Below are 18,289 nucleotides of genomic sequence, written 5' to 3' on the forward strand. Positions count from 1 at the left end.
CATTTGAAGGCCACTAATACAACCAAATATTTATTTGGGATTTTAAAGGGTGATGGAAAAAACTTAAACATCATATGAACAGATGTTAACTAGCTGATTCCGGGAACCAACTACGAGATCATTTTTATTCATGTATAATTTTAATACTAAAACTTCTAATACAATGTGTGTTTTTCTCCACTAAATTTTGATGGATCTTTAGTACATATAACAAATATTGTAACTTAAAATTTTTCTATGAATATATCGAATACTTGTTTTGAATTGTTCTTGTGCAAAGTAATTTTTATGTTAAAATTACTTTATCTCAAAAATTTCAGATTTGATATATCTAAATACATTTCATATATTTGTTTTCAATAAAGCTTTATTTTATCTGTTATTTTCTTTACCCTGACTCTATATAGCATTGGTCAATTTGATTAAACTCATAAACACCAAAAAAATAAAAATAGATCTCAATTACTCTTCTTTTTTTATTCTTTCTAGAATTGTAACAGGAAATTGTGTGTATTTATCCTAAGCTGCTTTCAATTCATAACAGTATACATGTATGTGTAATTAAATGTTGTTGTTCTGTTGCCCTTTGAACCATGTTTAAGTACTGTTCATGTCATTGCAAGTTGTAAATCACTTTATGAATGTGGAGGTCACATTATGCATATTGTACTTGTGAGCATAATATGAAAAAAGTAATTATATGATTATTATTATTAATTATTTCACCTACTACAACCTTAACTAACATGAAGAGATTTCTGTTGTTACATTTTATAATAATATATTATTGTTATATATAATAATTAATAAACATGAAAGACAAGAAATAAAGTATTTACCAAATCTTTTTTTTCCACTGTTAACTGTTGATGACATTTTTATACTAATTGTAGTAATACACTAAATAATGTACATTTAATTGTAGTAATACACTAAATAATGTACATTTAATTGTAGTAATACACTAAATAATGTACATTTAATTGTAGTAATACACTAAATAATGTACATTTAATTGTAGTAATACACTAAATAATGTACACTTAATTGTAGTAATACACTAAATGTACACTTAATTGTAGTAATACACTAAATAATGTACACTTAATTGTAGTAATACACTAAATGTACACTTAATTGTAGTAATACACTAAATGTACACTTAATTGTAGTAATACACTAAATGTACACTTAATTGTAGTAATACACTAAATAATGTACATTTAATTGTAGTAATACACTAAATAATGTACATTTAATTGTAGTAATACACTAAATAATGTACATTTAATTGTAGTAATACACTAAATAATGTACATTTAATTGTAGTAATACACTAAATAATGTACATTTAATTGTAGTAATACACTAAATAATGTACACTTAATTGTAGTAATACACTAAATAATGTACACTTAATTGTAGTAATACACTAAATGTACACTTAATTGTAGTAATACACTAAATGTACACTTAATTGTAGTAATACACTAAATGTACACTTAATTGTTGTAATACACTAAATAATGTACATTTAATTAAATAACATATGAAAGAACATAGCTTAATAACATGCAAAAAGTAGACAGTTTTTCCTAACATTCATAATTCTTCTGGCTTTCTAACTATGCAACAAGAGCCATTACAAATTCATCCAAACTGTTTGTTGTCTCTCCCTTGGAAATGAAGATTGTATTAGTAGAGAAACTAACAGATTATCTGTTCAGAAAAGAATGTTATACAATGTTGTTTAATAGATGAAAACCTTGACTTTCTATTGGTTATAGATAATATAGAATTCAACATAAGAGAGAACTATTAATAACTCCTGAAAGGGAGGATGTAACAGGTATGTGTAGCAAGTGGGATCTGATTTTCTGTTTGTTAGCTCTGTAATAAAACAGAATTGAAGGCTATAAAGATTATGGTTTGTCTGAATAATGATGATTTTGTAGGGAGTAATTTATGTTTAATTTCATACTTATTGGGAGGGAAGTGAATAAAATGTAGAAAAGAATATGCACAGAGTAAATGTGACACTAGGGGAAATTTAGGATATTTTAGAAATATTGAAATTAAAATTAATAAAATAAAACTTATTATTGATTATTATTTAAGATTTTATGCTACACTAACTAGAATAGCATATTATAAAAGTAGATTAATAAAATTTTGAATGTAAATCACTAAAACCTTGTGACATGCACAGTAAAGGATGCCCATCATGATAGGGTTAAAGGGTTAAACACAAAAGCATATTTACCAAAAAAAATTACTGAGTAGGATGTCAGTGCAAAAGTTTTAAAAATGGGGTTCCTGTTCACAGTATAAAAATGTTACTGAACAAATGATGATAATAACTTTCGAGTGAAAACAAAGAATATTTTATATTACAAGTGGAAAAAAAATTAAACACATTAAAAATATAGGAATGGTTGCATAGAAATGTGGAGAAACAAGGTAGTAATAGTGTAATAAAGCTTTCTCTGTACACTCTCAGAACAGGGTGTGTCCAAACATCCTCTCCCTGTCTACTTTGTTTATTTTTCTATCCTTTATAAAATAAACCAGGTGGACTAAACTTATACAATGACTAAAGGTTTCTAGGAATCAAATTATTAAAGGCAATACATATACTGTAAAGTCTGTTTGTATAATATCAAAAGAATTGGATATTTGTGTGGACACATAATTTGTATGTTTTATTTTTTCTTTACAGCTTGTCCATTTTTTTGCAATTGCATGAGAAGGCAACATGATTTTGCACATTAGTTATATAGGTGGATTAAAATACAAAGTTAAAAAATCTTAAGGTTTTATTGTATTGACATCAATGGAATTGTTACTGTCTTGTATGTGCCCATAAGCTGTATAATATCATGAACACAGAAAAACGAAGTAGGCATGAATCAAATGCTGGACACACTTCCTTGTAAGGTTTTTACAGAGGATGTTTTATTACACCATGTCCATTCCTACATTGTTTCCTCATTTTTTGGTGCACCCATCCACATACTTTCATTTTCGTTCCCACTTTCGTGCTCTTTTTCTTTTCTTTTTTTATGTATCTAATCTGGCACAATCTTATGCATCACTCATTTGTAGTGATAACTTGTGTATATATCATCATTGTGGGTATGCATTATAATATTATGATATATGCAAATAATGGGTGTACACATTGTGAATGTACATGTGATGGCTTTTTCACTGTAGTGTTGAAATGTTATTTTGGTAAGGAAGTGAGCTGTGGTTCTATGCATAATTTAAGGGTTGATAAGTTAGTTAATTCATTTAATTAACTACTTCATGCTAGCACTAGCACATGGTCCTTGTACTGTTGTTCTGTTTGGTGCACTTATAACTATGGTAAGTGTGTTTGCTACATGGTTAGAAGCATTCAACAATGTCAGTGAAAATAAGTTTTTAATATCTGCTCAGCTGATTTCCTGAAGTGGTTCTAGGACTTGTAATTTTGTATGTAATTTGTTTATCACCCAAGTGTGTCTCTCAAATAGTCTTGAATAATTATTATTTGGTTGTTAAATATGTATATGAGTAAATAATTTTTATTACATGTATTGTATCTCTGTATCTTTTCTACTATAATTACTACTATACTTATGATGTCAACCATACTACATCTGCCATATCTAGTGCTGTTTTTTCTCCTATACAGGGGTCACTAGATCAACTGAAATATAACAGATATCAGTGTCATAAACTATTGTTAGATTGTCAACTATATTATAGTTAATTAATTGTAATTATTACCAATTCTATTTAAATCATTAAGAAATGTACATTAGTAATTCTAAAAACTTGTTTGTTTTTGCAATTTAAAGTCCATGTACATTGATGAAAATAAAAATTTTAACACATAAGAAGTTCACATATCAAATTCAAAAGTGCTTTAACTTGCTTGAACTAAAATATTTTGTATGAATGGCATCAATTTAAAATTATTTTTGGAACAAATTATAGTTTAAACAACATGAATCACAAGAGTACCACTCAAAATTTCTCTAATTTATTTAGAATACAGTATTTTAAAATATATGTTAATTTAAGATTTTTTTAGAATGATACATTCCTAGTTTTTTGTTTATCAATTTAACATTTATAAGTATAAAGACCATTATTAGCCAATCTTTCAAATAATTTTGTAAATGAGATGATTTCAAGCTATTTTTATTATCACATGTTTTGGGTAATGTATTGCTAAATATTTAAGATAAAAAGCATCTAAACAAACTAAAGTTTATGTTTATTTGCTTAGATATATTGTTACAGAAATTATTATTAAGATTCTTAGATACATTATATGGGCATTTCTTTGTCTTGGAAATCTGATCTCAGTATAAAATGCCAACAATGTTGTTTCATAGCTCCATTATTTTGGAATACTGTAACTTAATTAAAGATATTCATATACTGATTCACTAATGAACTGTTCTTCAGGTTACTGATATCCTTGTAAGGATTAAGGAGATTAGCAAGCAGTCTACTAGTTCAGAGAACATAGAAAAATGGTAAGTCCTCATGTTATACAACAAAATTGTCTTTTAAGTTTTTGTAGAAAGTAAAAATCCTTATAGATTGGAAATGTATGTTGTCAACAAAGATATAATGATATGTAGGACAATTCTACAATGCAAAGTATTCTCAAACATGCATATTACCCTTGAAACAATAAATAATATCATAATTTATTTTAAGATGTATTTGGTATTTCAAAAGTCACTTCCACTCTTCAAACAAAATCTTTGAGGAAACTAACAAACACAATTGTGAAATTCATAGTTGCCTGAACATTTAAAAATCTGATAGAAATTATTTTTGAACTATCTGATATGTATATATACATACATATAAGAATTTAAATCTGATCCTGATGAAAAGTAAATGCAATAGATATAATGTACTATAATTGGCTTTTCTTAACAAAGGTTATTGCAACAGTGGTATAAAATTCAACCAATGGGCATGATATCTATCAGTGGATTTTTTATTTATTTATTTTTTACAAATTCTGAGATGAAATTCATAAGAAATACCTCAAATAATATTAAAATGTTTTTGCAACATAATTCCTAACTTTCTGACTTTTTTCAGTTTTTAAATAATAATGTTTTGGTACTAGGCATTGTCACTATGTAATTACATGTTATTTCAGATACCATACATATTGCAATCTTAGGTATGTAGAATATATATTTTAGCCCCATTTTTATATGTACTTAGCAGCATACATTGAAGTTTGTAGCTTATATATCAGTGTAATGTACATTAGTTATAAAATTTTAATGTTTGATTTTTAATTATGCACCTTGTTTTTATATATTCCAGATTTGTTTTTAAACCAAGCTGTTTTTATAGGACTATTGGCTACATTGTACATTTGTTTACTACAAAAAGAGCTCATTATTTCTCATTAATGTAATCTCTGGCATTTTTAGTTTGATATGGAACATTTTAACCTCATACAAAGTGTAATTTAACATTATATTATGCATTTGTTATCAGTATTTCATGGTACCTCATTTTGCTAATTTTTACCATTCCTGTTAGACTAGAGAAAGTATCAGATACAATATACACAGATACTGAAAAAACTGTAGATATGTATTTAGAAAATTTTGGAGGTTGTGGGAATGCAATATGCAAACTACACAATGGACAAAGATATAATTTTATTCTTCATATGAATATCACACTGCATTCCAACTTGCTTGAATCAGACTGATGGAAGCATTTCACAGACATTTCTCTACTACAGAACTTTAGTTAACACATTTGATTTTTTTGTACAATATACTTATAGTGTTGACTGAAGAGCTTGTCACATTTCATAATGGTACACTGCATAAATTCGGAATTAATGTAACAAATGTTACTTCTCCACTACAAATATTCATCCAGTTAGTATAGTGATTTAAATGTAGTTTGGACAGAACAGTAAATTTATGGAATGTAAGTGTTTTGTATACATGTTTTTATTTTCGTTTTTTCTGATAGTTGAAAGTTTGATATACTTTACTGAGAGAATATAATGAGGATTTTATAAGCTATATACAGTGTTTAGAATATAATAGCTTCTCACAGTAATTTAGAGCTACAGGTTTTTTTTCATACTCAACAAAAATCTGTTTCTATAAATAAATTATGTAAACATTCATTTTCTTAAATAAAACATATTTTACAACTTGTAGTTAACACTAAGCATAATGCTTTGTATATGTGTTACTACAGCAATGGGAGAGAGAGAGAAATAGATGAACGTAGAACACAAAATTATAACAGTTTTGCAGACCTTCATTAAACAAACTTCCAGAATTCTTCTGTGTGTTTAATAAACCCATCTAATTGTAACATATACTTTATTGGTCATTTTCTGACAAATCTTGCATTTTTTATTTGTTAATGAAAACGTAAAGTTTTTCCATAAGCTGTTAATTATTAATGGAGATTGCACTAAGGCACAACTGTGTATGTATGACTAAAAAATCTTTAACCTTTAACCAAAAACTAAAACACTTTACAATTTGGCTGAATTTATAATTTTTATTGTTGTTTCCCTGCAGATGACGTTTCTGTCTTGTCATCTCTTGATAAAGTTTTGAATACTAGCACATCCCCAGAAGAGTTAAATTTTACATTATGAAATGTAAAGTTTAGATTTACCATACCTACTTTAAGACAATAACACATTTATAGAAAGAAGGAGAATGTTACACCCTGAATTTTAGCAAAGGAAGTTCACTCTTAGGGTCATAGTTGACCCATCTCCTTAAGAATCCAGCCATGGACTATGCTGTTGATTATCCAGAATTTTAAAACTTGCCATAGTCGTGTTACTTACAAGTACTCCCCATGAATGTGTTTTTTTTCTGGTCCACTCTGCCTTCAAATGGAAAAGTTGATTTGGCTTACAAATGACCATATTTCAAGGGCTTTTTCAACTGGAATTCAACTACAATTGAGACATTGAAAACCTACACAATGAAGAACAATGTATAATGAATAAAGTGTAAATATATATATATATATATTTACATCTGTGAAAGTTTTAAGCAGAATATACATAAGATTGTGTTGCATGTGCACAAGTTGTTACCAATAAATTAAGATACACTAACATTACTTCTGTATTAAGTATATTATATAATTAAATAAGCTTCATGGAATACTCGACTTTGTACATGTTTTATATTTAAGTAAAGTGACAATGCAAAATTTATTCAATGCTTGTTTTTATGTATGTACTCTGATAGTGTGATAGTTTCCCAGTGGACATCAATGTTGGAAGTGATAGCACATCACCTTAAAGCTGTAGGTATCTCGTATTATTTAATTCAAGGTAAAGTAAGCGCTGAAGATCGCATGAAGGCAGTTGATGACTTCAACAACAATCCTCATGGTATTAAGGTATGCCCACATTTTATTAATTTAGCCTAATTGCATTTTCTTACAGTATAATATACAGATTAAAGAGGTCTTTGCTGAAATACAGTTACTTGAAAAGAATATGATTTAGAAGTAAGAAATATAAATTACTTATAACTTTACAAAAACAGCAGATTGCTCATTATTTCTTTGAAATTGTTTTTAATGTAGTTGAAAATTTATACATTATGGGAAAAATACAGGTTTTTGCCTTTTATATTGTGATATTGTATTCTTTGATTAAAGTAGAAGTTAATGGAAATATTCAGCTTAACCTTTATATTTTTAACAAGCTGTTTTATTTGACTGTAGGAAAAAAATATTAAATATACATAAGATAGTATGGAAAATGATTAAATTGCTTTGTTTTCTCTGAAGGTGATGCTATTATCTCTGAAAGCTGGAGGTGTAGGATTAAATTTAACAGGAGGAAATCACCTTTTTTTGATGGATTTACATTGGTAAGATATAGATACATTCCTATGTTATAGATCTTTGAACTCTAATCCTTTTAGATATAATACATGCTACTTGTATTGTGTATATATGTTATTGCTATTTACAAATAAATTCATAATTTCAAGTTAGTTTCTTAACACTCCTACGAAAAGTGGGGCCTAATAGGGCCCCAGAGCAACTTGAAAGGTTATTAATATTAGGCTAATAATTTTGTATTTAAATGAAATTGCCATTTAAATCTATTAATGAATGGATTAACGAGATTCCCACTGTCCCTATCTACTATCTAGCGAAACCACAGCCAGGGGAACGGGCTTGGAGAAATCAGGACTAGAAACGTCTTTTCGTAGGAGTGTTAAAACGTAGGACAGTAAATAAAGAAATACAGAAAACAATATCTACTACTTAAATTGTGAAGAGGTAAATATTTGTTTGCCATACCTTGCATGCTAAGCCTTAATGGATTTTGCACATGCATGAAGTAAAACAAAACTTTTTTAAAGTTTTATGTGTGCATTTTGAATTAAAAGTTATGAATTACTTCACCTGTACCATAGAACTCCACTGTAATTATCAGGCTTAGTAACCAAACTGTACCAAATGTTGTTTTTCAAACACCATTTCGTCTTATCTGTTTTTCCACGATTGGAAACAAAAGACTAAACATGAGAAATACACACTTGAAAAAAAACTGAGAAAAACTCCACAGGGGAAATTCTAAGCTTTTGATTGGTTATAATTATGGAGCAAAGTGTTTGAACATGAGCTAGTATATCTAGAAGTGGAAGATGAGAAGGGCCACTGTGTTTGATTTGCCAGATGTAGTCATATTTCATAAAGTGAAAGGATAGGAGGTTTTTAATTTATATTCTAACTTTTCAATATCAGTAATTTGAAGTTTTAATTTTTAAAAAAAGCATCGAGGATATGGACTTTCAAGGACATCCTACAGCACATTTTGCTATAGTTCTTCACCAGAGCCTCAATGAGTTCCACATAATTTTTAGCCTTGTGATTGCACAAGAAGCCCTGAACCACTGCAACAAAGCTGCTGCAAGCTTTTTTTAACTTTCTTCTGAGCCTCTTGGGGAATTCTGTGCACTCCAGGATCTTCGTTATTTGTGATCCAACGAAGACACCAGCTTTGACATTTGCCTCAGACAGCTTAGGGAAGAAGTTTCAAAGGTACTTGAAGGCTGTAGACTCCTTATTAAGAGCTGTGACAAATTGTTTAATAAGACCTAATTTTATGTACAATGGCAGGAACAACATCTTCTGCAGGTCACACTTGACATTGTGCCTCCCCACAGAGAACTCAGTCCATTGTGGCTAGTGCTTCCTGTTGTAGTGTGCTGCTGTGTCCCTGCTGTTCCAAAGGCAAAGATAACAGGGAAACTTGGTAAAGCCTCCTTGGAGACCCATCAAGAATGCCACTATTTTCAAGTCTCCGATAACACTTTCATCTGACAAATCCCACTCCTAGAGTCTAGATGTCAAAAGCTCAGCATTCGACTTTATTAGACCAAGATCTCTGATCAAGTCATTGAGGTCTCTTTGGTTGGGATAGTATGGGTTTCTCTCACCAGCTGCATCTCTTAAATTGTAAACTGGACCTTCAACATCTACCTCCTCTTCTGATTTGCTGCTCTCTTCTGAGGATGGTTGCTTTCTTTCTGGTAGATTGGTTACAGGAAGCAGTGCAGTGTGGCACTGGGGCGATGGATGATGTAAGGTCCGGATACATGATAGCAGATACATTTTTGCCAGCCTGACATTTGGAATGGTCCACCATGCAGAGTAGAGATTGCTTGAGTGGGTTCATGCCAAATTCTTGGAATAACAAACTTCATGACTCTTTTCCCCTCCGTACCATCCTGCAAAAGAGCAAAATGAAATTATTATGAAGAATAAATTTATTTCATCCACAACTAATGTGTAAGAGGTTCATGCAAAATATTTTATGTGATATTTTTTCTCTACTATTGGAAATTTAAAAAAAAGAAAGATATTTAGATTTTGAAAAGTCTAAAATTTGTATAATGTAAAATCTTACTATTCAAGCAAGCAAAGATTGTCTATCTTACCTTCTAGAGTTTTTTTGCAGTTCTCACAGGTAAAATGAGGCGCCCAGGGTTTGTCTTGATCCTTGACAGGCATGCTGAAATATGTCTTGTAGGCTTTACACATTTTAGCAGATGCTGTCACAGAGTACTTTTTTGCTCATCTTGATAAATTGGCCACATACATAGCAGAATGCATCTGGAGAATGCTTGCAGCTTCTTAATGCCATCTCTGATAAAATCAGTTCTACAACATTCTTGAAAATTCTTGCTGTAAGTTTTACAACATTCTAGAAAGTTCTTGAAAATTCTTGTAAGTTTGAGAAAACTCTCTATCAGCTACTCAGCACTGAATCTATCTGGAATGTTCTGGAAAATGGGTAAATTTGAAAATTTCATTACCCAGGTCACAAAAGCAAAGTTTGAAGAGATAAATAGGTTTGTGTTTTTTTTTTCTATTTACTTTAGGCATAAGCAATTGGGAAATAACACTTTCTACCCAGGAACAAGAAAAAGTAAAAATTTTGTTACATAGTGTCATATATAAAATCATAAATTCACATTTACATTCTGGATATATTGGGCTTAAGTGCATTTAAGAGTTGCTGGGTATTAAAATGGGATTATGATGTATACTGACTCATTTATTTCTGCAGGAATCCAGCTTTAGATATTCAAGCATGTGATCGTGTGTACCGCATGGGTCAGAAGAAAGAAGTTACAATTTACAGGTGAGTATTTAAAAGTGTTTTTTTTTATGAAGACAGTAAACCATCCCATTTCATTACAAAACAACTCTTTATATATTATGTATATTAGCTATAAAAATAGTTTCTATCCAGAAAAAACTATCATTGTAACTTTTTGACTGGAAAAGTGAAATAATTCAGTTCAGAGTAAGAGCCCCCATTGACTGAGCAGTAAGTCAGAAGGTTCAAGCTGTTAGAAACTGGGTTTTGATATTTTTAATTGACACAGCATAGTTAACCTGTGGAGCAGCTTTGTGCTTGATAGCAAACAATTTGAATAAGTAGGAAATTCATGTTAATTTTATATGTAGATAAGAGATATAACTTACTTCAGAATAAATAGAGTGATAAAGAACCTTCATATTAACAATGTATGATTATGAAATAAGAATATTAATTGAAATAACAGGATAAAGTTACTGAGATTTTAACAGAAATATATTATTTCAGAAAGTCTTTTGTGTTAAAATTACTTGTAGATGATTTATGAAATATTTAATTAAAAAGTCATTTTCCTAATCAGAAATACTTTAGTAAAGGCCTGTGTGTTGGGTTTTCTGTAACAATTATAAAATCAAACTCTGTCTGATATGCATTTTCCACAATGTTTTTTATGTTATGTTGCTTAGCAACCACAGTTAGTCAATGTACTGAAAGTGTAAAATGAAGTATCTAGATAGTGAAACTGGAATATATTTCTTGATTTTTTAATTTAATGTCTCCATTGATTATAAACTTTTGTTTTGCACATCTTTCAAAATAAGGATTGGTTGAAAAACATATTTTAAAAGTTATATTTTGAGCAGATATATCTGTTTCTGTTTAGATTACAGTTAACTATGGTTTATGAGTTAATAGATAATATGAGTGACTGGAATTTTATTTTTAAAAAATTCCAGGGGACTTCCATGTTTCCTTCAACACAGTTTTTCATTACACATAAAAAGGTTTTAATGTTAGGTCATAGACTAAAATTATAGGTTTATTTATTAATAGTATTACGTTGAGTAAATCTTAACCTAACTAAACCAGAGTGAAAAACGTACACAAGTTACAATGATAATATATCTCTCATTCAACTAAAGGCTTAATTAATATTAGGTCAAAGACAATTAGACTTATGATTTTGATAAATTTGATTACAATTTATTTGTATTATTTTGAAATTGAAAGTTCTAATACATTAGCTTAATATGTGGCACTTGTTTGCTTCCTGTTAAGCTGGTTAACTGGAAATATACTCGATCATTGTTTAGGAATATGATCCTGTATTTAAAGAAGTAATATTGCAATAAAGATACTAATTTCACCTCAAATATTTTGCTTATTTTGTGGGTTTTTTCTAATTGTGTTCTTAATGAAAGTAATGTAGAACAGAAAAATTCTTTCGGTTAACCACCAGTATTTGGACAACAAAGAATTTTGTCCAGAAAGTTTGTCTATACCATTTAGTATTTTAGATGATGGAAATCCACTGACTTTATATTAGAATATACTATTCAAAATATTTTAATTTATTGTAGGGTTTTGGATACACAACATTATTTAGTTTAAGAGTTATTATTTAGTGATTTAATATTTAATGATTATTTAGTTTTAATAATAACAAGTGTTAAAAGTTAATTATTGTGAAAAAGATAGTTATGACAAGTTTTATTATGTAACTCAATGTGTGTTGTATGTTGTGTATACAGTTTAATTGTTGTACTAAGCTTTAGTAATATTGTTGTCATCATCTTATTAAAAGCTTCTAAGAGTTTCTAACTGTATGTAGTATTGTTATTAGTAAAGAGTTAGAGATTTCTAGTTTATTCAGTTGCATGATATGAGTATGTGCAAATGTAAAAAGTTAAAATAAAAGTTAGGAAACATTAATTTTTTCAAGGTGAAGTTAGGCTACTTAATTGCTTGTTTAGCCATAAAGGCAGTATTTTATAATGAGTTTAAAAGAGATAATAACTTGTCATGTTAGAGGGTGTTCTAAGTTAAACAAAACTGCTGATATAGATTGTTTTCATGAAAAGGAGACGTTTAAAGTTTTGGATACAGTTGTGATAATCAACAGAATAACATAAGTGAATTTATCACATATTGTATATTGAGAAAGAGAAATAGAAAACTATAATTTGTCTTGTCAGTTGGGTTCTAAGATATCTCAACCAACTTTGTGGACTTTTTTTTTTATAAGAAAAGAGAGTTATTTTAAGCTTAATATATAATTATGATGACTGATAGTGTAAGAATTTTTGCACGTACATTTGACTTGTTTTCATTATATTATCCCAAAACGAGTAGATTGTGTGCTGTCAATTTACTGTTAACATTTCTCACCAACAAGTCACAGACACTTACTGTAAATTGTTAGACCCCCTTCAAACTGATATGTGGTTAGTCAACCAAGATTCTACAGTGGTAAATGGTTGTGAAGGTAGACATGAATGACAGTAGAATTAAGCAGGTCTGTAGTGGTGGTGAAAAGGGCATAGAGGTTACAATCATACTGTATAATCATGTAAACAGATTTTGATAAATGGGTAAGAAGTCTTGGACTCAGAGGTGGTGAAATACAGAAGTTTGTTAAATATCAATACCTAGAGAAGGAGAGAAGAGCACAGAAAAAGAAGAAAGGAAGAAAGACTAAAAGACAAAAAGTAGAGAAAGGAGTGGTTGGAAATAGAAGGAATGAGAATATGAATTGAGAAAGAATAAAAGGAGAAACTACAATACAGAGAATAAGAGCACAAATGGAGAAGAAAAAAGGATAGAGGGGAGAGACTGGCAGTGGAGAGAATAAGACCACAAATTGAGATTGTTAAGTTAGCCAAACAGGAAGTGAAAGTGCATAGGAATGACCATGGGACCAAAAGTGGTGCTAGCAAGAAACAATAAAAGTGACTATTACCATGAATGCTGTTGCCTAAGAAACATAACACAGACAACCCATCAGATTCACCCCAAGAAGGAAGTATTATTTCCATGAGTAATCAGTACACAGTGCCAAATTAAAGGTCAGTTCAAGTTAACAAATGGATCACCAGTACCTTTAGTAATTGGAGCATGTGATAAACATTGAGAGGTAACAACACATCACATGCCAGTAGGTGAAATTTATGTTGGGGACAAGAAAGTGAAGGTACAACAAAATACTGAGTGCAGTAGTGCAGCAGTGAGAAACAGTCTAGTATCTGATGATCAGATGACAGGCAAAGTATGCCCATTTTTGCTGATTGACAAGACAGTGAGAATGTTTCCTATTGCAAAAATAATGGTGGATACTCTATATTGTATGGAAGACCTTGAAGCCATGTGTATCAAGGGACCAATGTGCAACTCAGTGATTGGAAATGTACTAGTTAGTAGGAATTTGAAGAAAAGAGACAGAAAGAAAATAGATGAAACATTTGCAGACACTACAAGAGGTCAGATGAAGAATTTGAAACAAGACATCTAGCTTCTCCAAGTTTTCAAAAATAATATCCTGAATATATATCCATGGGAGCTGAAAGAAGCATAGTAAAAAAGACCTTTCACTGCAGAAACTTTGTGACAGTGCCTGAGAGAAAGTAAAATACAAGACAAAGAGAAAAGAGACTTACAGAATAGAGGGTGGGAAAGGAGTACTTTACGGACCTATCAAGACTGTTCTACTGGGAAAGCTGAACCATCAAAGACAGTTACAAGCATTTCTATAAGAAGGCCATGGATCTACATTTCAGAGTTGGACAGAAGGTCTTTGTTTTGTTACACATAGCCAACAACAAACTCAATCTACAATGGAAAAGACCTTTTGAGATGCAAGAAATGGTCAACAAAATAGATTGAAAGGTGAAAGTGTATGGGATAACCAAGATCTACCACACTAATCTATTGAAGAGGTACTTTGAGAGGGAAGAAGACCTAACAGGTGCAGCAACTGAGGCACAGATGGACGTGGCAGGTGTAGTTATTGGAGAAGTACAATCTGAAGACAGTGACTATGTTATAGAAGATAAAGAGCTACTAGGCCTAAGACCATTAGGTATAGATGAGGCAAACCAAGAAGTCAATGGAATGACTGTGCCAGTATGCAAATGTCTTCACAGCACAAGATCAAGATGAGACAAGGGTCCTATTGAAGTGAATCCTTGCCAGATATCCTATGCAAAGAGAGACCAATGTGAGCACTGCCAATACTAATGAAGACTATATGAGGACATGTAGTGTATAATCTGAAAAAAGTCTTTGTATATAGTATAAAAAAAATTGTAAATATTTTTATTCTGAAGAGAGGCTTTCAACTTTTTCTAGTTATCTGCAATATTGTTGCTACTAAAAGGTTAAAGATTTCTAGATTATTCTGTTGCTTATTATAAATACATGCAGATCCAAAAAGTTAGAAGAAAATGTTAGTCAGAAACTGTTAAGTAAGTAAAAAGTGAAGTTAGACTGCATAATTGTTAGCTTAGCCATAAGGAGCAATATTTTAAAGTGAGTTTCATGGTTAAACAGGCATGAGGAAAAATAATTTGTCCTGTCAAAGGGTGTTGTAACATACTTGACATTGCCCATGTGGGCTTTCACACACAAAAAAAGAGAGAGAGATAATTATTTAAAGTTTTGGATACAACTGTGGTAACCCATGAGATAATGTAAGTGAATTTGTTGCAGATTGAATAATTAGAAAGAGAGACAGAGAAAAATAATTTGTTGGTTGGATTGTAAAGTAATTGAACCAGCCTGTGTGGACTTTGAGGAGTAAAAGAAATATTTACAGCTTTATATACAATTGTGATAACCAGTATTGTAACAAATTTTTGTACATAATATCTGACTTGTTTTGATTATGGTATTCTAAAACAAATGAATTATGTACTGTCCATTTATTGTTGACATTTCTTGTTAACATGTCACAGGACTCCTTCTATAAAGAAGTCATCGCCCTTAAGACTGACCCAGGGATTAATGTTGTTGTTGTTTTTTTTTTGTTACTAGTGTTGCAATAATAGGTACAACATTTTTTAAAAAAAGAAGGCATTTAACTAGTAAGGTAGAAAAGTTTAAAACTAGCAATCAAAACACGTGAGACAAATTGACATTAGAAATGTTATTTTTTTCTGTGTATCACATTAAATATACATAATAATAGTGTCCATATAGTGATTATCTCCAACATGTACATGCTTACAATTTATTGTTGGCTGAAAAAAACAATACTGTTTAAGTGCATTTTTGCTGTAAATAATAACCATTATTTAAATTAGAGTATGTGTAATGAATCAAAAACTTGCATGCTATTTCATTATTTGTAGATTATTTTAATGAATATTTTTAAACTGTAAAAAGGCAATTATTAATTTCTTTTTGAAATAACTATGTTTTATTCTTTAATTAAAAATATAAAAGTTTTAGTTTGTAGGAACCTTTTTATTGTCTTTCCTTTATTCAAAAAAGAAAAATGAATTACAGTTGAGTTTTAGAGAGCAAAAATAAAAAGCCTGTTTCTTATTTTCAGGTTTATCTGCCAGAATACAATTGAAGAAAAAATACAACAGCTTCAGAAAAAAAAGTTGCATTTAGCAGGTGTTATTGAAGGAGCTGGTCAGAAAGCCCAGATGTTGACCTTAGATGATTTGAAACTTTTGTTTGGAGTATAAATAATCAATTTTGTTTTTCTTTTTGTACAAAACTCATGCTACTACCTTTGTTGAATCTTGTCAAAAGTGGTGAGGAAACCAGTGAATTTAGTCATTTCCTGACAGTGGATCATGAGGTTTAAAATAAAGTATTGTGTGCATACTCAAAGTATGAAATTATGTTTTGAAGTATTCACTGTTAACATCCTTTTGTCACATTACTGCCAGTATTTATAAATTACTTTAACATTTTCAGCATTAAATAATTAATAGAACTAGTGGGAAAACCTTGATCACTTGTACCTATTACAGTAGTAATAGGTATGCAGGGGACAAGTTAGTTTTTATTTCGATCATTTCAAAGGATGAAATCTTTACGTACAAGATTGAGCTCTCTTCATGTTAGGGACATGCTTTTAGCTTAATTTCAAAAATAGAACTGGCAAAAACAAGCATTAAAAGTAACATCATCTTGTTAGTTATTAATTAAAAGTGCAAAATAATAAAACTACTGTGACATACTGTTGGTAGTTGAGACAAGTGTGAAATCTTTTCTTTATGTGTATGTGTGTGCATACATGTGCATGCATCTGGGGTTGTGATTATAATGTAGGGAAAAGGTAAGTATATTTTATCTTCCTATTTGTTTAAATTAATTGTAGTATTTTTCAGTGCTCTACTTGCATTACTTTATTGCATTGTTACCATGTTAAATTTATTCACAAACCACCTTTGGCATTAGAAAATTGTTGTTGTGTTTTTCTGTAAGACTTAAGTTTTTCATCCATAATCTCTTAACAACAAAACTTATGAATAATACTAAAAAGTGATAAGACATTAAACTTTAAGAAAGGGTTAATTTCTAATTATTATATCCTTTTTTTTAATTTGTGAGACATTTAGAACTCTGTAATGATAATGCTTAAAACAGTACAGTATAATTTAAAAAACATTGTTTACTGTAGTAAGTCTCATAATGTTGGTTGTTGTAAGTGATCCAATTAACTTCTCCAATTTAGTCATATTCATCAAGGGCTTACATTAAGCATGTTTTCAAACTGAAATACTAAGGTAAATCACAATATCTTTTTTTTATTATATTTTATTTTTTTATATTTGCACATTTTTTATTGTATGAAACTTTTATCAAAATGAAAAGCGTGACCATGACAAATATGATTAAATAATTAATTACTCATATAAAACCATTAATCTGTTATTATCAAAAAAATCTTTGAATTATGTATTCAGCTGGCTAGAATAAAAGAATAATCTTTAAAATTACTAAAAGCACGTCATTCTGTTGAATCGAAAGATCCTCTCAGTAGTGAACAAATTACAATCAAGAGTAATTATTTTTAGATATACTGTAATATATTAAATAGAAAATAGAATAATTGAAAAATGTTAAAATGCATTAAATTCAAGATTTTGTAAGGTAACTAACAAATTTATATATTTTTATAAAGTCACTTCATTTACTAAGACTTAAAAATAAGAATATAAAAATAATTATTCATATATAAATGTCATTTGAAGAAAACTAATCATTATTAAAGAATAATTTATAGATCTGGCACTAATCAATTAACTGTTGGTTAAGAGATGACACATGATGAGTTGCTTGAGACACATCTTGAAATATTGTAATTCCAACAGGGTGGAGCACAAGACTAGTGGTATGCACGAAGAAAAAGTTTGCATATAGAGGACAGCACTGAGTGTGAATAATTAATCCTTTGAAAGGAGATTAATATCTGTAGGAAATACATTTTTAACATAGGAAAATTATAACTCTCAATGGTTTGTTAAATACATAAGATGCTTAACAGAATCATAAGTAAAGAAATGAATAATCATTTGATAAACTTAATAAATCTACAAAGCATTATACAGAAATATAAATTGAGTTATAGCTTTTAAAAAAAATCAGTATTGATAAATTTCAAAATATGTAAGCCAT

General features: G+C 29.6%; 1 protein-coding gene across 8 annotated transcripts in view; it reads left to right on the plus strand.

The window, feature by feature from the left end:
- LOC143229196 (transcription termination factor 2-like) overlaps nt 1-16,503 on the plus strand; it is a 130,390-nt gene extending 113,887 nt beyond the window's left edge. For all 8 annotated transcript variants that reach the window (XM_076461173.1, XM_076461177.1, XM_076461178.1 and 5 more), the window contains 5 exons: nt 4,462-4,532; nt 7,275-7,428; nt 7,825-7,907; nt 10,622-10,696; nt 16,206-16,503. In XM_076461173.1, the coding sequence (XP_076317288.1) occupies nt 4,462-4,532; nt 7,275-7,428; nt 7,825-7,907; nt 10,622-10,696; nt 16,206-16,347 (525 nt within the window). In that variant the 3' untranslated portion in view covers nt 16,348-16,503. The remainder of the gene's footprint in view (nt 1-4,461; nt 4,533-7,274; nt 7,429-7,824; nt 7,908-10,621; nt 10,697-16,205) is intronic.
- The last annotated feature ends 1,786 nt before the right edge of the window (nt 16,504-18,289 follow it).

The sequence above is a fragment of the Tachypleus tridentatus genome, chromosome 10, assembly GCF_004210375.1.
Source record: "Tachypleus tridentatus isolate NWPU-2018 chromosome 10, ASM421037v1, whole genome shotgun sequence".
Taxonomy (NCBI): domain Eukaryota; kingdom Metazoa; phylum Arthropoda; class Merostomata; order Xiphosura; family Limulidae; genus Tachypleus; species Tachypleus tridentatus.